The sequence below is a fragment of the Marmota marmota genome, unplaced genomic scaffold (genome assembly GCF_001458135.2).
Source record: "Marmota marmota marmota unplaced genomic scaffold, marMar, whole genome shotgun sequence".
Classification (NCBI taxonomy): domain Eukaryota; kingdom Metazoa; phylum Chordata; class Mammalia; order Rodentia; family Sciuridae; genus Marmota; species Marmota marmota.
The window spans coordinates 1047662-1071584 of record NW_025999896.1 but is presented as its reverse complement, the minus strand read 5'-3'; the positions used below and the strand labels follow the sequence as shown (position 1 = coordinate 1071584).

The 23923-nt window shown below is 45.3% G+C and overlaps 1 protein-coding gene across 3 annotated transcripts in view; it reads right to left on the bottom strand.

The window, feature by feature from the left end:
- Dnah2 (dynein axonemal heavy chain 2) overlaps nucleotides 1-23923 on the bottom strand; it is a 104532-nt gene that overhangs the window by 13015 nt on the left and 67594 nt on the right. For all 3 annotated transcript variants that reach the window (XM_048798000.1, XM_048798003.1, XM_048798001.1), the window contains exons 52-75: nucleotides 22898-23086; nucleotides 22616-22701; nucleotides 22351-22481; nucleotides 22044-22193; nucleotides 21563-21730; nucleotides 21167-21327; nucleotides 20760-20899; nucleotides 18821-18953; nucleotides 18586-18725; nucleotides 16138-16348; nucleotides 15820-15936; nucleotides 15514-15655; nucleotides 14705-14874; nucleotides 14455-14571; nucleotides 4671-4835; nucleotides 4026-4151; nucleotides 3741-3889; nucleotides 3601-3667; nucleotides 3327-3477; nucleotides 2931-3079; nucleotides 2618-2751; nucleotides 2327-2471; nucleotides 1983-2182; nucleotides 308-434 (exon numbers count right to left, since the gene is read on the bottom strand). In XM_048798000.1, coding sequence (XP_048653957.1) covers nucleotides 308-434; nucleotides 1983-2182; nucleotides 2327-2471; nucleotides 2618-2751; nucleotides 2931-3079; nucleotides 3327-3477; nucleotides 3601-3667; nucleotides 3741-3889; nucleotides 4026-4151; nucleotides 4671-4835; nucleotides 14455-14571; nucleotides 14705-14874; nucleotides 15514-15655; nucleotides 15820-15936; nucleotides 16138-16348; nucleotides 18586-18725; nucleotides 18821-18953; nucleotides 20760-20899; nucleotides 21167-21327; nucleotides 21563-21730; nucleotides 22044-22193; nucleotides 22351-22481; nucleotides 22616-22701; nucleotides 22898-23086 — 3468 coding nt within the window. The remainder of the gene's footprint in view (nucleotides 1-307; nucleotides 435-1982; nucleotides 2183-2326; nucleotides 2472-2617; nucleotides 2752-2930; nucleotides 3080-3326; nucleotides 3478-3600; nucleotides 3668-3740; nucleotides 3890-4025; nucleotides 4152-4670; nucleotides 4836-14454; nucleotides 14572-14704; nucleotides 14875-15513; nucleotides 15656-15819; nucleotides 15937-16137; nucleotides 16349-18585; nucleotides 18726-18820; nucleotides 18954-20759; nucleotides 20900-21166; nucleotides 21328-21562; nucleotides 21731-22043; nucleotides 22194-22350; nucleotides 22482-22615; nucleotides 22702-22897; nucleotides 23087-23923) is intronic.

The window sequence follows — 23923 nt, the reverse complement described above, 5'->3', positions numbered from 1 at the left end:
CATGGAATTAAGACTGGGAAAGGAGTGGACAGAGAGGCAGCAAAACAGTGGCAAGATCACAGGAAGAGGTGGGTCATAGGTGAGAGGTGCCCCAAGGCCCAGCCTGTACTATGTGTCAGAGGGGGGCATGACAAGTCACCTCCACAGTCCCAGGGAACTCACTGGGCACCTGTTCCAGGCATGGTTTTTCTCAGCTCACATGCTAAAGGCTTGGGCCTGACCCCCTGGGTCCAGAGTCCTCATCACACCTGCCCTCATCCCCAACCTTGGTCAACCCATGTTGAGATGTGCCCTCTGCTCGACTCACCACACCCCCACGCAGAAAGAAGTTGTACTCATCCATATTGAGCTTGCCAGAAGTCTCCAGAATTTTGGCACACATGTGAAAACTGAATAATAGCTTGTGGCGCTCAAAAAGGGTGCGGCAGGTGTACCTGAAAGAAGGGGACAGGGAGGATTGAATGAGTAGGGCAAAGTGGAGATAGGATGTCCAACACAAATGCTCACTGAATAAAGATCCTAGGAACACAGAGCCTTACGCAGAAGAAAGGCCTTAGAACTTAAACTGAACCTCCTGGCAACAGCCAGGCACCATGGGCCTTGAGAGATGGTGTGATTTTCCCAAAGTTCACTGGTAATTAGGCACTCAGTTCTTATTAAGAAACAAAATATTGAGCCCCCCCACCCCTCGCCACTGTCCTGCCAGGCACTCTGCTAAGTCTTAAAGACAAAGATGAGTCAGCCTCTGTTTCTGTCCTTGTGGGGGTTATGGAAGAGTCAGGAGGCCACCTGCTCTGACACAGAGACACAGGAGCCATTTGTTAGGAAGGTGTGCAGAGCACTATAAAGAGGTGGCAGGAGTGTTAAGGGAATGCAGGATGGGGACGCCCAGCCTTATCTGGCGGATACAGGGGGAGCAGCAGGTTGATTGGGTGGTGAGAGAAGCAGAGAGGTGAGCACTCCCAGGAGAGCTCAGAGAGCATAGGCAAAAGCCAATGGGTGAGAAGAGCATGGGGCAGGGGCAGGGGCAGGGGCAGGGGCAGGGGCTGGAACAGGCAGTGGTGCCAGGACAGTTGGTGTGAGCCGGGGAAGAAGGAGGCCGAGGCGGGTGGAGGCCAGGCCACAGAGGGTTTGTGGGCCACCGGAGATGAGACAATCACCAAAGGAGTGACAGGGTCAGATTTGTGTGTTTGAAAGGCTCACACTGGCAGCTCTGAGAGGACACATGGAGAGGGACAAATTGAAAGGCAGGATGACCTATTAGGGGACTGTTGTGCAATTAAGAAAGGAAGATAATGAAGACCTGCATCAAGGTCCAGCCATCTCCCCAGCAGTCACTGGGGAGAATGAGGTGGGTCAGGGGAGTGGTTTGCAGAAATATTCATGAACAGAACTGGGTGACTGATTTGAGAGGGAAGAGTCAAGGACAACTCCGCGTTTCTAATTTGAATGACTGGGTGGTGGGCATTGGTGTCATTCAAAGATGAGGACCCTGGTGGAAGAGGAAAGATTTTGAGTCTGATCTGAAACAAGTTGAACTTGAGGGGTCTGTAGAATGTGCAGGTAGAGAATTCAAGTACTTTACTGCTCAAAATGTGATCAACTGACCAGAAACAACAGCTCCTCTAGGAGTTTGATAGGGATGCAGAATCTCAGGCCCTGTCACAGATCTCCTGAATCCCAATTTGTATTTTAACAAGACCCCTGGTGCCTTATGTGTGCTTAGCATTAGAGAAGTGCTGGTATAGTAGACAGATGTATATCCATATCCAAAGTGCAATGGGGACATAAGGGTATTAAACTGAGAACAAGCAACCCATAGATGATTCTAATGGATGAGCTTCCCAGGAAAAGTGTAAGGAGAAAACAGTGGACCAAGGAAGGTGGCCTGGGAAAGTACTCTGCTAGAAATAGCCCGAGGAGAAGAATTAGAGGCAGTCACTTGGCCTCCTGCCTGGCTCATGTGGGGCAGACCGTCAGACCTGTAGACAGCGTAGGTGTGGTAATCATTCAGGTAGTCAATGCGGTCCTCCAGCTTAGTGCTTCGATGGCTCTTGTCAATGCTGAGGATAAAGAGGCTGATGTAGGCATCCAATGAGAACTGGTACATGGGGTCGATGCGTCCCATGTCATTGAGCACAAAGAACAGCACCGACGCCCGCTGAGCACACGGGCGGTAAGCCTGCATCAGGAAGGACAGAGTCAGAGTCGCAGAAGGGCAGGGCATGCAGCAGAGGCTCAGAGAAGAAAAAGGGCCTTTAGTCAACATCATCAGAGTTGCTTCTTGGTGGCTAACCAGGGGCAGCTGCAGGGTGCTGGAGCCTACCTCGCGGGCCATGTCAATGTTGATCTCCGTGGTCTCACTGGTCTCCAGCTGCTCTGTCACCTCAGTAGCAGTTATCTTGGATGTCTGCAGGGTGTTCACCAGCTGCACATCATCTAGCAGGGAGCCTGTAGCCTCATTCAACAACCTAGGGGAAGCCAGGGGGCACATGGATTGAGGGGTTTGGGTACTGAGCTGGAGAGAAGGGGATCATCCGGCCCCTGGGATGCTAGCTTTGCAGGACCAGCTGGCTACAGACCAATGGGACGGTGGGCAGGAGGGGCAAGATCTCACCGGAGGATCTCGTCCTCCAGCTCCTTGAGCTTCCTCTTGCCAGCAGCGATATTGATAACCAGGGAATCTTTCTGCTCCTCCAGTTCAGGCCGCTCCTTCCGAACCACGATGCCCAGCAGTTGGGCCTCCAGTCCCTGGGAGTAGCAGCACTCATGGTGAGGGTCTCACTCCTTTCTTCCCTTTATGCCTCCCAAGACCCTCATCCTCAGTTGCCAGACTCAAGCATAGCCTTTTACTCCGAGCTTCTTCCAGCCAAACTCTACAGCCCTTCCTGCTTCATCCTAGATCAGTCTGGGCATCAGCCCTTATCCACCTGTTCTTTAACAGCGAAGTTGACAATGGTGGTCTTGGCTGAGGTCTCTGGGCTATAGTGGGGATTGGAGAGCTTGGTGGTGATGTAGAAACGGAAATTGGGATTGTATTCCACCTCCTTGTCACCAATGCGCATCAGCAGCCGACCACCTGCAATCACAAAATGGGTCAAGGACAAGAGTCCTACATGACCAGGTATGAGCTGATCCATTTTCCAATAACATCTGGGGTAGTGGTTCAGCCTGATTTAAAAGCCCAGTCCAAGCCTGTCTGTACGAAGGAACAAGTAAGTAGAAGACACAGCCAAGGAGCCACCCTTTCCTCCCCAGTGTCCCACTTGGCTGCTCTCTAGGACTTGTCCCACAACCTAAGCCCACAGTTAAGTCTGGGATCTGACCAATTCGAGTCACAGATTTGTTGAGCACAGGGTTGAGTGTGGGGTCCAGATACTCCTGCACATTCTGAAGTAGCACTGGCTGTCCAAACTGGATGGCCTTTTCTAGGACTCGAAGGTAATCACTCATCTGCATGTCAATGACACTCAGGCCCTAAAAGCAAAGGGGAAAGATGGAATGAACATTGAGGGATACCACGTCCCAGGACAGGACCTCAGAAAGAGGCCTGTGAGGGGATTCTATTGGGGTGACCCAATTAGCCCCCCAGTTTTATACCTGGTTTCCCTCCATGTTCTTAATCCATTTCAGGGCCTGGGCCTGAGGATCGATCATGAGGGCCCACCTGAAGGAGGAAGTGTCATTTAGGAGATAGGCTCTGTCCCTCCTCTGCTTCTCACTCCTTACGACATCCTTACCTGTTGCCACGGGTAACAATGATACCATTCTCAGTGGAGAAGGAATCTGAGGGCAACCCCTGGATGTTCCAGTCCCGAACTTTGGTAGGATTGGTCAGGAAGTTCTCAATGGCAAAGTTTGGTGAGCAAGGAACCTGAAGCTCCCAGATCTGGGGAGAGAAGGATCCCAAACTTCAGCTTGAGTCCAGCAGTATCCCTATACCTCTTAATATTCCCAGAGGTCCTGCTCCCAGAGCCACCCTAAGAGCTCATTTATCTTCCATACCTAGACCCCACCTATCTCACCTTCTTCATCCAGATTTGGTTGACAATCTCATCCCTGTAGTTAGTCAAGAAGGGTCCCATATAGGACAGGAAGGCAGCTGCCAGGAGACAGTCTCCCACCAGGTATCCCAGGTTCTCCTCCAGGCCCTGGCAGACAGTAGGGAGGTAGGTATAAACCGTCTGGGCCCCAGGCCTTTGGGAGACACTTGGAATGCTTTTGAAGGCACTTCCCCCTGGACCCCATCTAGATCAAAGAGACTCTTTCCTTCCCTTAAACTTTTGTGCTCTGAAGATCTCTAGCCTGATTGTAATCACTTTGGTGTTTCCCACCTCTGACAGCCATGTTTAGGCTCTGGTGATAACAACAGAGAGGTAGAGACAAGAGGGCATATATCTGTGGTCTGTCAGGTCAACAGGCTGTTCTTCTGTGTGCTTTCAGCCCTGTCCAAACACTGAAGCAGACCCCCAAAGGTATAAACACCTTTCCTTCCATATTTTCCCCACAAGTGAGGAGAGGGAGGGGAGGACTCCCACCCGCCTATTCTTGGATTTCTCTACACCCAGGTGTCCTTGTTTTCCCTAACTGTCCCTCAGAGGTAAGGGGATGGATCTCTAGGAATGGGCAGGATGAGCAGAAGGGGAGCCTGGTGCTGTGACCCATCTCACCTTCACTGTCTCCTCCCATCGGGCCTTTTCACCAGCCAACCCAGACACCAACATCCCGGCCCGCTCCAGCTTGAGCTCCATCTCTTCAGACTTCTTGCGAAGCTCCTCCTTCTGTGCCAGCTTTTCATCGTACTGCTTCTTTAGCATCTCCAGCTTCTCCGCCACCTTGGAGGAATTAGAGAACAGAGCATGGAGTGCTGGGGCTCAAGGCCAGATGGTTCTAGTTCAAATCATGTCTGCCACTTGGTAGCCATCTGACCTTGGGTGAAGTACTCTCTTTGAATCTCAGTTTCCCACATATGGACAATAAGAATAATAACTACCCTATAGGACTGATGTGAGGAGTAAGTTGAAATACAATAGTTTCCTTTCCCTTCTGTCCACCGCCCTGTCCTAGAGCCCAGAAACTACTTGGCAATAAAACTCAAGGCTGGGTATGGGACAGAGACCTTCTTGAAGCATGATAAAACACAGAAGAAACTGGAGATATGCTCAGTGGTAAAGTGCTTGCCTAGCATGCACCAGGCCCTGAGATCCATCTCCAGTACTGCAAAATAAAAATAAACCACATGGTATATACAGAGATATGAAAAATTGTGCTCTATATGTATAATAAGGATTGTAATGCATTCCACTGTTGTTGTGTATTTAAAAAAAATAATAAAATCAATAGAAAAAAATTCAAAAAATAAAATAAGCATAATAATTTTTTCCTCTGAATTATAATTGTAAAGATTTAAAATAATATAAACATGTTGAAAGAAATGTCTATCTCCTAATAAATCAATGATATAAAAATTGTTATTGCCAAAAACTATTTGAAAATAAATGAACTATTCCTGAAGTCTTAAAAAAATAAAATAAAATAACCCACATGGGCAGAGCACTTGCCTCACACATGTGAGGCACAGTGTTCTATCCTCAGCACCACATAAAAATAAAGACATAAAAAGATACTGTATCTGGGCTGGGGTTGTGGCTCAGTGGTAGAGCCCTTGCCTAGTGCAGAGCCCTGGGTTGGAGCCTCAGCACTACATATAAATCAATTAAAAAAATAAAGGTGTTTTTAAAAAAAGGATACTGTATCCATTTACAACTAAAATAAATAAATAGATAAAACACATTATATATGTTGGCAAGCTAGGTTCAGATAGTGTAGAAACAACTGTTGCTCTATGCCAGAGGCCATACCTCAGGAAGAAGCGTAAAAGAGGAAGTAAAAGCTAGAAACAAACTCTTAAGGAGAGAGAGTCTGGGCAACAGAAAGAGCCAAGTCTCAGGCCCTGCCCACACCAGAGTTGGGCACCTGGGAAGACCTGTGTATGTTGGATAAGCCTGCCTCAACCCACGGCCACTAGGAAGGTTGAATCCTTCACCTCATTCAAAAGCAAAGGACTGGTGCAGCCTTGTCCAAGATCCTGTGTGTGGGCCATGATGGCCAGCTGTCACTGGGCCGGAGTACAGACTGTACTGCCTGCTCTTTTTGCCTTGAGGAACATGGGGGTGGGGTGACACACTGAGTGCATACTATAAACATGAGCTCCCTCCCCGGTTGTGCCCCACTCCCCACTGGGAGAATCAGCCTGCAACCTTGGAAATATTCACACTATTATAAAGGAGAAATAACTCAGTTCTTACTGAGTGATACCAAGTGAGTTTCAACCCTCTGGAGCCTTGTCTGGGTTGTTATATATGAGAATAAATGTGGATTGTAGCATATTGCCCAGATAAGCAAGCAGTATGAAAGCACAAGCACAAATAAATAAATTTAGAGTCAGGGCCTTGCTAAGTTGCTGAGGCTTATCTTGAATTTGGGATCAGCACCACACTGCCCAGGTATGTCCCACACTGCCCAGACCCAAATGGATGGAATTCTAAATAAATGGTTACACACTATGACACTGTTCTGCACTTTGCTCCTTTTTATTTTTTTTATTTTAATCTTTTATTTTCTCTTTTTAATGTGGTACTGGGGATTGAATGCAGGGGTGCTCTATCAGTGAGCTACATCCTCACCCTCTTTATTTTTATTTTGAGACAGAGTCTTGCTAATTTGCACAGGCTGGCCTTGGACTTGCTATTCTCCGGCCTCAGCCTCCTGAGTTACTGGGATTACATGCACGGATCACAGTGCCCAGATTACTATTTTGGGGGTGTTTTCATTTGTTTTATCAGTGCTGGGGACAGAATCCAGGGCCTTGTGCATTCTATGCAAGCACTGCTCTCACCACTGAGCTATGCCCTCCCCCACCCCTGCCTCATTCTTTAGAACAGCTGCAAAAAAAAAAAAAAATTCTTGTGATTGAACCATAACTTGTTAACCAATCTATGGAGACACATTTGTCTTTTTCTAACCTTCTATTATTCAGCATGCTGTATAATAAACATCCTTGAACATGCCTAAGCACATCTTTATACTGCTCTTTCTTTTTAAGTTTAATTGTTTACTCTGTGAAGAGGAATTTAAAAATTCCAAAGGCACAAGAACATCAGGACCAGGAAAGTCTTCCTCCGTATCTTGTTCCTACCTCCCACCTACCCAGACCTCTTCTCTAGAGGCAGCCAATGTAACCCACTTCTTTATCTCCTTCCAAAGGTCTTCTATACATACAAGAGTATATTTAATACTGCTTTTCCTCACATATCAATTTATATTATTGAATCCAGGGGCTTATACCTCCATACCACTCTCCTTTCTCTTTACTAATAGTTTTAGTTCTTCTACTGGTTATCTTTTCTTCTCCCACCAGGATTGGGGATTGAACTCAGGGACACTCTACCACTGAGTTACATTCCCAGCTTTTTTTTTTTTCAAGTATTTTCTAGTAGATAGACACAATCTCTCTCTCTCTCTCTCTCTCTCTCTCTCTTCTCTCTCTCTCTCTCTCTCTCTCTCTCTTTATTTTTATGTGGTGCTGAGGATTGAGCCCAGTGCTTCACATGTGCAAGGCAAGCACTTTACCACTGAGCTACAGCCCCAGTCCCCATTCCCAGCCTTATTTATTTATTTATTTATTTATTTATTTATTTATTTATTTATTTTGGAACTAGAGATTGATCCTAGGGCTGCTTTACCCCAGAGGTACAATCCTAGTCCTTTTTATTTTTTTGAGACAGGATCTTGCTAAATTGCCTAGGCTAGCCTAGAACTTGTAATCTCCTACCTCAGCATTCCCAGTAGCTGGGCTTGGCATGCGCCACCATACCTGTTTCTACTGGTTACCTTTTTCGCTTTAAATAACGTTAAAAACTTTAGTTTATCTGGGCATGGTGGTGCATGCCTATAATTCCAGTGGCTCAAGAGGATGAGGCAAGAGTTTCACACGAGTTCAAAGCCAGCCTCAGAAATGTAGCGAGGCCTTAAGCAACTTAGCAAGACCCTGTCTCTAAATTTAAAAAATACAAAAAAGGGCTGGGGATATGGCTCAGTGGTTAAGTGTCCCTGGGTTCAATCCCTGTTACAAAAATACAAAAAAACCTCAGTTTATGGGGTTGGGAATATAGCTCAGTGGTATAGTGTGTGCTTAGTATGTACAAGGCCCTGGGTTTAGTCCCCAGCATCACAAAACCCTTGGGGCTAGGATTGTAGCTCAGTGGTAGAACATTTGCCTTGCATGTGTGAGGCCCTGGATTCGATCCTCAGCACCACATAAAAATAAATAAATAAATAAAGGTATTGTGTCCATCTACAACTAAAAATACACACACACACACACACACGTACATATTAAAAAAAAAAAAACCTTCAGCTTCAGAATATTGCCTATTTTTTCCCTCACCAATCTTTGCACCCCCTTCAACTTTTTCAGATGTACTTTCATTTTTACATTGTCAGGGTTGACCACACCTACATTCAGAGTCTAAGATGAGTCCTCATGTTTTGTCTCCAGGCAGATTCCAAAAGTTGAATGTCACAAGCAGTGTTGATGGTATCATGATCTGAGCAGATGTCCAGATGCTGAGCACCAGTGTCTGACTCAGTTGCTTCTGACCCAGGCATTCTTGAATCAGTCATGTACACATCAAACCGATTGCTAAATATTTCTATGTTACCCTTGATTCTGTTTTTTTCTTTCAGAAATTCTCATTGGTTGGATTGTCTCTCATATCCCTATCATATTTTCTGTCTTTTTATATTATATTCATTGACACTATTTTGCCACTCTTCTTTTGGATGTCATACTTCAATAATATTAAAATATCCCATAGGGGTTGGGGATATAACTCAGTAGTAGAGCACTTGACTAGCATGTGCAAATGCCCTGGGTTCCATCCCCAGCACTGTCGGGGGAAATTTTTCCCACAAATCTTTCTTTCTCTGTGTTTGGACTTTCCCTCTTACCATCCCAATCCTTGTTTTGTGTATATGATTTCTTCATTCTGATGGTACCAATTAGATTAAGTTTGCATTCTTCTCTGTAAACTGATGTAATGTTTTCCCTTCTCTGGGATCATATTTTGTTTGTTTTTGTAATGGCATTGTGGCATTCAACCTTTGTAACCAGCTTCGAGATAAGCATGGAGGACTGATTTTGTACTGGGGATTGAGCCCTACCTCTGAGCTGAACCCCAAGTCCTTTTTCTTTTTTGAGACAGGGTCTCTCTAAGTTGCCCAGTCTGGCCTTGAACTTACAACGCTCCTGCCTCTCTGAGTCACTGGGATCACAGGTGTGTGCCACCACACTCAGTTTGTTACAATTTTTTATGTGTTCCCTTGCTTATTGGAAGACTTCTTCCACTCTTTTACTCAATTACACCTTCTCCAGGAAAGGCATAGGACTGCTCTAATTGAAACTGGGAAGAATAAACTAAGAATGTTCAAATAAACTCAGTTTCATTTTAGGAATGAGCAGAACACAGAAAGTACAAGTTCCCCTCAGCTCCATCAGGGTGTGGGGGGCCTGCCCAGCTCAGCACTGCCTAAGATCAGGAAATTCCATCTAAAATTTGGGGCTACTACCAGTGGGGCCACTTGCCTACAGATATTATATCCTTCAACTTGTGTACCTACAGGTTATAAAGGGGACATTTTGGCCAAACCTTTTTTTTTATTATTTATTCTTGTTTGTTTGTTTGTTTTTGTTTTGAAATGGAATCTTGCCCAAGTTGGCCCCAGACTCTTGGGCCCAGATGACACTCCTGCCTCAGTCTCCCGGAGTAACTGGAACAACAGGCACATGCTATCATGTGCTGTCAAACTATTTCTCAATTTGTTTAGAACCAAGGCATAGAACCTGGCTACCAGTTATTGGACCTTCTCAAGAATATATCTGCAAACCAGAAAAAAACCCACTGAGAAGATTTGCTTGGGGCTAGAATTTGTAGGTGTGCACAGTTGTCTGGACTAAAGTGGTTTATAGAGGCTTGTATGAGATCATATGGGGTTGACCTTTAACCACGTAGCCAGAGCAGAAGGCTTTATGCCAACCATGTGTTATTTTGACCTTGGCAGGGGACTGCGGCTTTGTTCACAGGTGAGTGCTACTTCTACAGAGGCAGCACAGTTTGAAGCAGGGCAGCTTCAAGGAAACTGGGCTTAGATCACTTTGACCTGGGCAAAGGGAAGAAATATTAAGGGTGACCTTAACACAGAAGGGGAAATCTCAGGATAAAGACCACTAGAGCAACAATATAGAACCACAGCCATTACTGCTGATGAGGTAGAAGCAGGGTTAGGTCATTTTAGGTGCCAATGGACAGAATATTAGATTTGCTGCTTTAATGTTGTCATTTAGTCATACTGCCAACCTCTGGATATACTATGTTGAACCATGTGACCAAACATAATTTGGAATGGAAAATAGGAATGAAAGTGAATTTTCAACGCTGGGGCTACAGTTGCCTTGAAGTAGATTAAGATCCTGTTCTGATCCATCTCAGAGCCTTCTGGGGGCAATCTCTAAGCCAGTGGTTTGTAACCCTTGCTGCTTATCAAAATTGGGCTTGGGTACTTAGGGACTGTGACCTCCCCAATCTTAAACAAAATAGTATGTTTATTTATTATTTATTAGCCCTTCCCTGGGCAAATGACATCTGGAATTAAATTCAAAGTTTCAATGTAAGACAGCAGATTAGATCATATCTAGTACAAAAGCTTTAGAGTATTCAGAGGCCTGGCATATTGTAATCTGTAATATTGATGATCATAATAACTACCATTTATTTATTTAGTGCAATTATTACACATGGGTTATCATGGGATTTAAATAAAATCTCATAACGTCATGAAGAAGAAATCTATCATGATAAACCTATTTTGGAGATGAGGAAATGGAGATTTGGTGCGATTCAGTATTGTGCAAAAAGTCTGCCAGCTAGTACATGCAGGACTAAAGGCGTGTAGATTTTTCACTGTCTTCATTACGTTGTTACTTTTGTGTGTTTGGACTCAAGAGGGGAAATAAGGTGCTTAGTATTTAACCAAGACTTACTACCTTCATAAAATTGAAGGCTTCTTTATTTATTCAAAGGGAAAACCTTGAGCATTAACAGGGGAGAACTGCTGTAGAGAATGCAGGTGGAACCTTCACCACACACATGCTCTCTGACTCTGTAATAAACACAATTCTCTCAGCTTTCAAGCATGGTAGTCTTTGCAGATTGAAGCAAAGCCTGCAAGCTTGTATCTCTGTGAGATCCTCAACACCAGGGGGTCCCAATAGGTTTGGTAAAACAACAACAACAACAAGTGAAAGTAGTTTTGTAAAGTGTCATACAATTAAAATAAAGGACTGAATTATTTTTTAAAAATTGGGGGCCTGGGTTTGTGGCTTAGTGGTAGAGCGCTCGCCTAGCATGCGTGAGGCACTGGTTTCAATCCCTGGCACCACATAAAAATAAAATAAAGGTACTGTGTCCATATACAACTAAATTTTTTTTAATTGGGGAAAATATATTTTCATGACCCCAAACAAGTATTAACTGTTCATTCAGGATTGGCATTGATATGTAGTCTAGGGGGGCCCTAGCACTGTGTAATGGCCTTCCTATCCCTGGTTGGCTCTAACAGGGAAGCTCTTAAAATGCAGATTCCTAGGCTCTTCCAGGGATTATTACTTGATGGGCCTGGGGTGGGGCTCTAGTATTGGCACAGTCCTAGATCTGAGGTTCTGCTAAAAGATGCATTTGGTTCTTAAACTACACAGCCTTTTATCAGTAATGGGGAGAACATTAGGTTCTGTCTGCCTACTCTTTTTGTTTTGTTCTATTTTGTTTTGAGATGGATTCTTGCTATGTTGCCCAGGCTGGCCTTGAATCCCTGAGCTCAAGTGATCCTCCTGCCTCACCCTCCCAAGTAGCTAGTTCAACAAGTACATACCACTGCGCCCAGATCTCCTGTCTGCATAGTCTTATCAATTAGGGATTCTCGGGTGTAAATGGATCCTCCACCAAGAGACCTAACCCTGAGTGCTTGTCCAGTGAATGAACTGTTGGCAGTTTACTTCAGAGGTCTCATCTTTTCACATGTAAAGGGAACAACCCCTAATTACTTAGCCCAGGATATGATTCATCTGAATGAGAAACCTTTCCAAGTGAATTGCCACACCTGTGACTATTCACTCTCGGAAAAGAGAGAGTAAAAAGAGTGAAGGCTTCCTGAGAGGTCGGGAGGGGCCAGTGGCAGCAGGAATGGAGCAGGGAGGAGCAGGTACAGACACAAGCCTGTTTACCTGGCCTGGTAGGGTTCTCTGCACAGGCAGGACAGAAGAGGCTTAAGGGTAGCTCTACTTCTGGCAGTAAAGACACTTACTGCAATAAAAGACAAGAACAAACCCTGGGCAGTGTGCCATGGAGTTGGAAACACGAGCTCGAACCCCTACTCTGTCAGGAAATAGCCAGTGACCTGGGCAAGGTGCTTAGTCTCACTAAGCCTCGGGCTGGTCAGCCCATGTGAGAAAGTTGGATCAGATGTTTTCCAAATGTTTTGAAGTAATTGAAGGTGTATGACCAGCTTCCATTATACAAAAACTTTAATTGTGTATATAGGGGCTGGGATTGTGGGTGGTAGTGCTTGCCTAGCATGTGTGAGGTACTGGGTTTGATCCTCAGCACCGCATAAAAATAAAGGTATTGTATCCATCTACAGTTAAAATTTTTTTTAAATGTCTATATAAAGATAACATCAACACAATTAGAGGATAGTGAAGATTGGAAACAATCTTGTCCATCAAAGGGAGAAAGGTTACATAAATGATGGTGTAACCATCCATTGGAATATCATGCAGCAATAAAAAGAGACAGAAATTCTGTAATATATTGATACAAAACAAATCTTCAGTTTATAGGTAAATAAAATAGTAAGGTTTGGACTAGTGTGTATAACGTAAGAAAAAAAGAAAAAAAATATATGTATTTACTTATATAAGCTTAGATACCTTTGGAACAAGAATTTGTAATATCAATTGCTTTCATTGGGGGAAAGTGGGTGCTACAGAGCAGAAGTGGGAAGGAGACTTCTTATCGGATATTCTTTTGGACCTTTTGAATTTCAAACCATGTGGCTGTATTACTTTAGGGATATAGTTGTATTATCTATTAAGTCAACAGTAGAAAAATCAAATGATAGACTGGCAGAATTCTGAGAGCTTTTTATTATTTATTTTTTAGTTTTAGGTGGACACAATATCTTTATTTTATTTTTATGTGGTGCTGAGGATGGAACCCAGTGCCTCATGCATGCTAGGTGAGTGCTCTACCACTGAGCCACAATCCCAGTCCCTGAAGGCTTTTTGTTTACATTTTTTGTTGTTGTTGTTTTGGTGGTGCTAAAGATGGAACCCAGGGTCTCACATATGTTGTCACATATATTGTGCTCTACCCTCAGCTATATCTCTGGTTCTTTCTTTTCTTTCTTTCTTTCTTTTCTTTTTTTTTTTTTTTTTTGTTTATTTATTTATTTATTTAAATCTTAGGACAGGCTAAGTTGACCAGACTGTGGCTCGGTGGTAGTGCTTGCCTAGCATGTGTGAGGTACTGGGTTTGATCCTCAGCACTGCATAAAAATAAAGGTATTGTGTCCATCTACAACTAAAAATATTTTTAAAATATTATATAGATAGCATCAACAAAATTAGAGGATAGTGAAGATCAAAAGATTGGAAACAATCTTGTCCATCAAAGGGAGAATGGTTACATAAATGAAGGTATAGCCCCTGTAACCTTGCAGCCCCTGGAGCCTTGAACTTAGGATCCTCCTGCCCCAGCCCCCCAGGTAGTTGGGATTATAGATGTGTACCATCATACCAAGCTTGAATTACTCTGGTAAAAGCATTTGACCATTCTGCCTGGTTTGAGAGTTACTTGTCTGTACATCTTGTAGGAAATCACCGTCAGGGTTGTCTAATCCCCTTGGCATCTGGCACAGCCACAGCCCTACCCAAGCACAGGCACAGGTATCCTCACATGTGCCAGGGCCATGGCAAAGGTTCTCTCTCTCTTTCTCTCTCTCTCTCCTTCCATTCTCCAGGCAAAGACTGATTTTCCAAACAGATTTTATCAGTCAATAACCCAGGGCCTATCTCCAAACACTGTGACAGAGACCAGTGATTCCAAGTGGATCTCTGAAAGGACTTCCTGGGTGACAGTGTCCTTTGAGCCTTTTCAACACTGCAACTGGCTCAGCTTTCTAAGCCAGAGGCAGCCCAATGTAAACAGGGCATATAGTGGGAGGGGGACAGGACTGGGAAAACACAGGTCGCAGGAGAGCGGGGTGGAATTAGATGGGGATGTGTTCCAGAAATCAGAGTGAGAGACACCTGTGGAAAAAAACAGGAGTGAGGCTCACCTCCCGCAGCTTCTCCTGGGCCTCAGCAAGGGCGGCTTGCTTCTCCTGAAGCTGGGCTAGGGCAGCATTCATTCGGATCCTCTTGGGCTCCACCACCCGATACAGCCGCCCATAAAGCTGCAGGGAGAGAATCAGGCTGAGGGACGCCCACCAACCCACTCACACACAGGGGAGCCTCCCTCTGTCTGAGTGTGCTGCCTGCCCCAGCTTTCTCCAGGGCCTGCCTCCAGCCACCTCAACCACAGCTCACCTCCATGGCCCGCACCCACATGCAAAGGGACTTGGCGGCCAGGGCGACACGGCCAATGATGTCAGGCTGGAAGTCAGGCTGGGCACAGTAGGCCCCAATCTTCTTCAGCACTTTATCTGAGATATTGTCTTTATCAAAGTTGATCAGGGACTTGATGAAGTTCTGTTCCCCTGTGGGGTGACAGATGTAAGGGTCTCAGCAAGAGGCTTAACCTCATCCTCGGTGTCACGCTTTACTGCCACTACTTAGGCATAGCCAAGCTTCTCCCGGGCTCAGTTCCCAAGGCCAAGATATCCGACCTCCTCTCTAGTTCACTTCTCTGACCTTGCTCCCTTCTCTAGTAACCTCGCAGCCCCTAGGGCCACCACAGTCTCCCCAGCCTTATCTCCCATCACTTACCTTTAAAACACTGAGGCCTACACACCATTCTTTCTATGTGGTTTGCATTTTCTTCCAGGGCAGAAAAAAAAAACCACTGAATGAAAAGAGTCTATTTCCCCTTCCCTGATTCTTGTCCCCTTGGGGTGGAGGAGGGGGTGCCAAAGATATTCCTGTTCTTGGATTCTGCAATACATTCCTATATTTTTTATGACATTCTTTTTGTTGTTGTTTGTTTATAGTAAGATAGCTGTTTCTTTTACTTATAACCAAAGAATCCTAACTGATATTTACATCTTCTCTTTCCTCTTTCGCTCTATGCCCTTGAGGGTCAGTATGATGCCTCATTTATTGCTCTTTCTGATGCACAGCAGTGGATAAATGAACACTGGGTGAACAGAAGCCAATTGCCTTGTGGTTCTCTTGCTTACCTAGCTGCCGCTTGGCCTCTGCCCATGTGGGCTCATTGCCCCGAAGAATCATGACTGCCTGCATCACTATCTCCACTTGGGCAGGGGGCCGTCCGTAAGACTTGATCTCGCCTATATCCTTCTTGTTCAGAGATTCCAGAGCCTGGGAAAAGGGGTTCACTCAGGGAGCTGGGCCAGAGCCAACTCAGGCAGTAAGATACAGGGCCTAACTGAGGAACCACTTCTTCCTACTTTCCCAGGGACTTTGAGACAAAGGCCAGCCTCTATCCCACTCCCAGAACCCATCTTGGCACCAGCCCCTGGTACCCGCATGGCCTCTTCCAGAGCAGGCAATGCCTCCTCTAGATCCTTCTGGGCATTGTCAGCCAGCTGCTGACACTTGACTTCCTCAATAGCAATCTTCTCACTGTTGGCTGTTACAGCCTAAGGATAAAAAGAGAATCAGGGGGTCTTGTCTTTGCTTTGGGGAAAGGTAGGGGTGATGGGGTAGGAAGGGTGAAAGAGAAAGCTAAACAAAATTTCCAAAGTGGAAGGAGTATTCCCTAGCACAGCCACTGATGGGGACTCCAAAGCCTCTTTCCAGAGGACCCTGGAGGAATGGGGCACAAGGGGCAGGGCTGGGACCTTCTGCTGTTCGTCTGCTTCCCGTTTCTGTTGCACAATGATGACCAGGTACTCCTCACACTGCTTCTGGAACTCAGCCACCTTTCTCTTGGCCTCTTCCAGCTCCAAGGACATCACTTCCACCTTTTCCCTAGTTTCATCAATCTTAGACAATCCCGTCCGCAGCTTATTGATTTGGTCCAGTAGCTCCTGCCTTTTTTCTCCCAGCAGCCTGGGGGTGAGAGCGGGATAAGGTGTGTGGAAAAGCTGGGGTCCCAGGAAGGGGGTGCTTACATAATCTTCCTTTCCTGTGTGTCTTGGACCCTGTTATTTTTCTGTTGCTACCATCAACCCCACCACCCGGTTTCTTATCATTTCCTGCCTGGATGGTTGCCAACAGCTTCCCAACCAGTCTGTCTCCTTGTCCTTTGATTTATTCTATATACCACTTTCAAAATTAGTCTGTTAAAGATGGTTTCCATCACACTACTTTCTCTCTTTGAGAATCTCCCCCTGCTCCCCAGTATGCAGTAGGCAGGTGAGCTGCAGTGAACCAGAAAACATGAATCCCCCAAAGGGAGCAGTCATTCCTCACTCCAGCCTGTCCCCACCCCCCGCAATGGAAATGAATGGGAGCCCAGGATTGCCACCATTTCTGATGTTTAAAGAGAAGCTAGAAATCTGGATTTTTCAAAGTGTCTCAAGTTTTAAAGGTGGACAACTCATTCAAAAAGTTTTCGACATTCTTCAGGGCAAAAAAATAACTTCATGGGTATTCTCTTGACTAGGTGAAAATGTAGCCAAAGGGCTTATCACAATGAATGACAAACAGAAAACAGAAGGTAGAATGTAAGCCTACATCCCCAGAGATGGCAGGATCTCTGGCATCTTACAAGTATCTAAAATAGTGCCTAACATATAGTAGGTGCTCAAAAATACACAGTAAATGAGTGAATGAATTGACTATCATTATTACATTATTACAAATAACTTTTTTTCTAGACAGGCATGGTGGTGCACACCTATAATCCCTGCCATGTGGGAGGCTGCAGGGTATAGCTCAGTGGTAAAGTACCCTTGGATTAAATCCCAGTACCATAAAAAAAAGGCTTTTTTTCACCTTAATTAAAATATTGAATCCAATAAATGGGTGGGTTTTTCTTTTACATTTATCATATTCTTCAAAGCAAATTATTGTGCTTTGTATATGAAAAGACACTCAGCAACTTAATAAATATAAAACTGTTGGGAACTTTGGTATGATATTGTGCTTTAAAATAAGATATATATTTATATAGTCCATATGGAATACAGCTTCTAAAACCCTTGGACTCTTCAATGTAATGTGTCTTTTGTATGCTAGTGAAATGAACTGGGGGCTTATGGATAGCCTCAGGTTAGGGGCTGGCTGCCAGGGAATCTATCCTGTGATTAGAAGATTGGAACTTCCAGCCTCACCCCCTGGCCTCCAAGTGGAGAGGGGCTGAAGGTTGAGATGATCACCAGTGGCCAATGAGTTAATCAGTCCTGGCTATGAATTGCAGCCTCCATAAAACCCAAGAGGGGGGGCTCAGAAAGCTATCAGGCTGGTGAACATCCATGTACTGGGAGGGTGACGTGCCCTGGCTCCATATGGACAGATGCTCCTGTGTTCCAGTTCCTTCGGAACCTCACCCTATGTTCACACATATCCTTTAAGATATACTTTGTATTATGTATAATTATAATGCACCAATAAAAATATCCTACGTAGCAAATTCCTGAGTTCTCTGAGCCATGCTAGGAGGTCAGGGAAGCCATGATTTAGAGTCAGCTGGTAAGAAGCAGAGGTGAAAACAACCTGAGGCTTGGGACTGGCATATGAAGTAAAGAACAGTTTTGTGGGACTGAGATCTTAACCTGTGGGATCTGACTCTAATTGAAGGTAGACAGCATCAAGACTGAGATGGATTGTAAGACCTCCCCCCCCCAGCCTGTGTCCACTGGAAAACTGCTAGGTATGTCGGGGAAACCCAATACAATCTGGAGTCAGTTGTAAAGAACTGTGTTGAGTGTAGGAGGGAACATAGTTTGTTTTTGCCGCCTGTCCCATGCAGGCAGCAAGTCTAGAAGACATCAAAGGCAGAGGTGAAAAGACTAGGTATATCGTAGCAATATTCCAATCATATTATGTTCAGAAAACGAGAAACATTGTCCAGAAAATAAGAGCAGAGAGGATGTAGAGAGGGTTCAGAGCCTGGGGAACACAACCAGGGCACTTTAGTGGCAGCCCCTCCCACCTAAGCCCCACCTCTCTCTCATATTAACTTTTGGGGCAGAACTAAGACCCTTTGCATCCGACCATCCCGTCTCGGCACCCAGGTCCCCAAGCCGGTCCCCTTGGCCAGTTCCTGAATATTTCCTATGACATAATTTCACTAGTTTCCCTCATAAGGCTCCTGGCCCTCTACCGCCTGCTCTTCTTCATACTTCTTGTATCCAGACACCAGTTCCAGGTAGTTGGTGGGTGTGACATAGTTGTATCTCCGCAGTTCCAACAGCATCTTCTGAGAATACCTAGCCACTGACCAGTGCATGGTGACAAAGATCCAGGCCACCTTCCTGTGGATCTGAGGCCAAGAACAGAGAATGAAAGACAAAAGAGATGGAGGCGAAGTGGGTGGCGGGTCAGGGGTATAATGAGAGAGGAGGAGGAGAGACTCACATTCTCCTGTGTCCCCAAGTCCACTCCCACGAGGTACTTCTCAGCCACCTCTAGCAGGGCCTCTTGGGGCCACTCTGAGAACCAGTTGATGGTTGTACCATTCACCAAGGCTGGGTACTGGCGGATCCAGTTCCTGAGTAAGGAAGGGTTTTTAGAGACAATCAAGCCTATTTGCAATGTAGCCTCCAGCTCCTGGCTTTAAAGCTGAATACTATCCCCTTGCTTTCCAGGAACTTAAACACCTATCCTCTTGCAAATTTGGTCCCCTCAGAGCTAGTCCAGCATAGCATTTAGAAACAGGCTCTGAGTCAGGTGCTGTAATGCACACCTGTAATCCCAGTGACTCGGGAGGCTGAGACAGGAGAATTGCAAGTTCAAGGCCAGCCTCAGCATCTTAGCCAGACCCTAAGAAACTTAGTGAGACCCTGTCTCAAAAGAAAGAAAGAAAGAGCCAGGCACAGTGGTGCATGCCTGTAGTTCCAGCGGCTTGGGAGGCTGAGGCATGAGTATTGTGGGTTCAAAACCAGCCTCAGCAAAAATCAAGGTACTAAGCCATTCAGTGAGACCCTGTCTCTAAATAAAATACAAAATAGGGCCAGGGATGTCACTTAGTGATTTAGTGCCCCTGAGTTCAATCCCTGGTGTCAAAAAAAGAGAGAGAGAAGAGAAGAGAAGAGAAGAGAAGAGAAGGGGAGAGGAGAGGAGGAAAGAAGGAGGAGGAAAAGGAAAAGGAGAAGAAGAAAAGAAAAAAACAGGCTCTGGGGCCAGAAAGTCCTGGATCCACACTTGCTAGGCGTGAATCTTGAGCAAATATCTATCTAGCCTCTTTGAACATCAATTTCCTCATTGCTAAAAGGGGCATAATAATACAAACTAAGGCTGTTGGGGGATTCAACAAAGTAACACGTGTAAAATGCTTAGCATAGCACTTAGCACATGATCACTACACCATATGCCATAATATTAAAAGCACAAATGGGTATCTAGGGCTGGGGTTGTGGCTCAGTGGCAGAGTGCTTGTCTAGCATGTGTGAGGCACTGGGTTCGATTCTTAGCACCACGTATCAATAAATAAAATAAAGGTCCATTGAAAACTAATATTTTAAAAAATGGGTATCTATAATCACTGTGACTCAGGAGGCTGAGGCAGGAGGATTGCAAGTTCAAAGTCAGCTTAAGCAACTTAGTGAGACCCTGTCTCAAAATAAAAACTAAAAAGGGCTGGGGATGTGGCTCAGTAGTAAAGTACCTCTGGGTTCAATCCCAGTACTAATACATACTGCTACAAAAGAAAAACAAAAAACAGTAACCCAAATTGTCTTTATATACTTGTGCCTTTTTTTCTCTCCCTCCTATCTCCCTCCCTTTCTTTCTTCTTTTTTTCTTTCTAACACTGGGGATTGAACCCAGGGGTGCTTTACTACTGAGCTACATCCCCACACCTTTTTATTTTTAATTTGAGACAAGGTCTCAGTAAGTTGATGAGACTGGCCTGGAATTTGTCATCTTCCTGCTTCAGCTTCCAGAGTCACTGGAATTATAGGTGTGCCCCACTATGCCTGGCAGTGTGTGTATGTGTGTGTGTGTGTGTTTAAGCATGCACACATATACATTTAAACATTAAAAACAACTAATCAAAAAACTTTTAAATCACCAACTAAATTAATACAATTTATTATTAATAAATTAATAATTAATTGTTAATAATTAATGACGATTAATAATAATTAACAAAAGGGATGAAGGACTCCCATCTCAGCCATGGGGATTTCCTGAAAGAAGGCAGTCTATGGAAAGGAGATGGGGTGGAGCCAAGTGGGAGAGCATATTGCTATTCATGACCTTAACTTCCAGAAGGCCATGGAAGGCCAAAAGAGGGAAGGAGACCACGTGAAGAGTTCTGGGATCCATAAGAGAAGAAGATTATAAGAGGAATTACCTGAAGGGGTCCCCCACAGGGCTGAGGCAGAGCACAATGTGCAGGTTGTTCCGCACACGCTCGATGAAGTAGGCGAAGAGGCTGTCTGAGGACTCAGGAACTTGCTCTGCCCGGGCCTGATCTATGATCTGCATCTGGATCTGGAGAAGCCACACAGGGTCAGAGGGCTGAAATCCATGGCAGCATCAGTGGGCAGCGGATTAGGCTGGACTGATCAGGGGTGGAGTTTAAAGTAGCCCCTCCCAGTCATCATTCCTTGGGGAAGATGACTGAAGAGGAACCATCCTTTAATCTCCTGGCCCATAAAATGGATGTTGGAGATTGCCAGAGGCATATTCTGGATCTACAGTTCCTCAGGGATTAATTAGGAAGACCAAAAAACCCAAATGGTGTGGAAGGCATCCTACCTCCTCAAATTCATCAGGCTTGTAGAGATTAGGGACCTCGCCTGAGCTGAGGATGTTGTTTATGTCCTCTAGGAAGGATTCATCAGCAATTTGGGTGTCCACAAAAAGGAAGGACGTGGTCTTGAGCTCTATCCCAGCCTGGCGATACAGACACTTGATATCTAGCCAGATGAGGGAAGGAGAAGAGGAGAGGGACCAGACTCACTTCAGATTCCCTATTCTGCCCTTGATTCCTTTTCTGACATTCAGGAACCCTTCCCCAGCCCCCCCACACACACACACACACAAGCCAGGTGCTTTCCTCTCTCCCCTCTTGTCATTGCAGGCACTGAAGCATCTCATTTATCATCCCAAGCCCCAACCCTCCTTTGTTTCAGAAACCCAACTGTTCAGTACCATCTCGGAACTCTTGCTTCCGATAATGTTTGGTGACCTCAATCTGGAAGGTGTGGTAATCACACATGGATGAGGCCAAGCGGGCTAGACTCTGGCGTCCACTGCCTCCAATGCCCACCAAGAGCATGTTGCCCCGAGGCTGTCCAATCACCCGCACGATCCGTGTGACTGGGGACCAAGGTGAAGGTAATGAATTGGCTGAAAAACTCAAAGAGGACCTCCAAGCCCCTGGCTAGGGATAAAAAAAGCCATAAAACTGAAGTGGATGAGCCAAAAGGTGTGAGAACACCTGAAAGCAATTGAAACTTTTAACCTTCTCCCTGTGTATGAAACACCCATCGACAAAGGGCCATCTGGGGCCAGGAAGCAGGGCACCTTTTGGGACCCAGTTTGGGAGAGACCTGGAAAGGAAAATCTATTTTCTTAGAAATTCCCTATAATTGGAACAGTGGGTGAGGGCCTGGGTGTAGCAAATGCTTACTGTGTTCAATGGCCTCTCGGAAGAGCACCAGCTGCATTGGTACAACAGTGGGGGACAGATTGTACTCATTTAATGCAGTCTCCATGGCTGCCTTCAGTACCGACAGATCTGTCAGGTCTTCATAGACCTTGGGCTCCTTCAGGAAGTCCCCTGGGCCAAGAGAAGAGGACATCAGTCTCCAGTGTCTGGTCCTCCCCAGAGATTCCCTAAGGGTTCTCAGGCATCAGGACTCCATGTCCTGTGACCCTCCCTCCAGCCCCAATCTGCTGAGACTATAGTCCTACAACAGTCACAGCTCCCAGCTCACCAAAGATGGGAGGACGTTTGTTGGGACAGAGATTATGAAATGTAAGGTCAAAGAAGGAGCCAAGTTTGTCACTTATGATGCCCACAAAGGCTTCCATGTCTGTTGCATCAACCAGTCGGTCAGAGAAGACTCTGTTGGGAGGCAGCTGGGATGAGATCTGAGACTAAGAAGGAGAATGGTCCTGGGGAAGGGAGAGTTGGGCAGAGGTGAAGGAAGGGGTTAGGAGCAAGGTTGAGGAAGCCTGAGTCTGACACACTCCTGTCACCTGAAACATTCATGAATCCAGAGTCGTGTGATGCTGGACTTGGTATCGTGGAAGTCCTTGTTGGCTCTAAGCATGCCCTGGAATACCTGGGGAAGAGAAGCGACTGTTGGGATGGAGGGAGGAAACAGATTCCCTGTAGGAGTTTTGGCTGCCAGGGTAGAGAACATGGCATTTTAGGAAGGGGTGGCTTTGAGTGTTCAGTTTACTATGAAGTTCCAAGGCTTATTTTGAGAAGACATGCCTACAAGGAGATAAAAGAGGCAAGATCAGACTCATGTTTACCTTGGAGATATCTCGAAGGTTAAAGAGGTAATGAATCTTGGCAGGTGTGGGCAGGAAGCGCTGTACCACCGTATTGTACACATCCAGGGTGGCCTCTGTCACCACATTCCCAATGGGTTTCACCTCTTCCTCAAAGTCCTGAAGCTTCTGGTTGATCATGGTGCCAAATATACGGATGATCTGGGACTCCTAGAAAGAGACCTCAGACTCACTTTCCAAGGCTTCTGGCCTATGGCCAGGATTGGAGCAGAATGAGGCAGTGCACGGCTTGCCATACGGGCAGAATTTAAGGGGGCACCAAAACAAAACAGAACAACAACAACAACAACAACACAAAAAAAGTAAAAGGAAATTAGAAATTCTGAAATCAAGAGAAATGAATCTTGGGCTAAGGGTGTAGCTCAGTGGTAGAATGCTTGCCTAGCATGCACAGGGCCCTGGTTTGATCCCTAGCACCACAAAGAAAAAAGAGAGAGAGAGGAAATTTAGGAAAATATTTAAAAATCAAAAATTATGCAAAATCTCCATGATGAATAAATACAAATCTTCTAAATAAAGGCTGGATCAGTATTATGGATTTCTCCTTTTGCCTTAGGCTTCACTATGGCTAAGCACTACACTGTGCTGATCTTGTATTTATATAAAATTTCAGTATCTTCCTCATGATTTTTTGGTATTGATTTTTAATGTTTTTACAAATATTGCTAGACATGGTAGCACACTCTTGTAATCCCAGCTTCTCAGAATGTTGAGGCAGGGGGATCACAAGTTCAAGGCCAGCCTAGGCAATGTAGTGAGACCCTGTTTCAAAATAAAAAATAAAAAAGGCTGGAGATGTAGCTCGGTGGTAGGAACCCCAGGGTCAATGCCCAGTACCAAACATACACACACACACACACACACACACCACTTTGCATTAAATGTCATTTCTCTTGAGGTAAGCCTTTTGTTTGTTTCGGTTTTGGTGCCCCTTAAATTCTGCACTGAGACGAGTGCCTCACCCACCTCATGCCTCATCCACCTCAT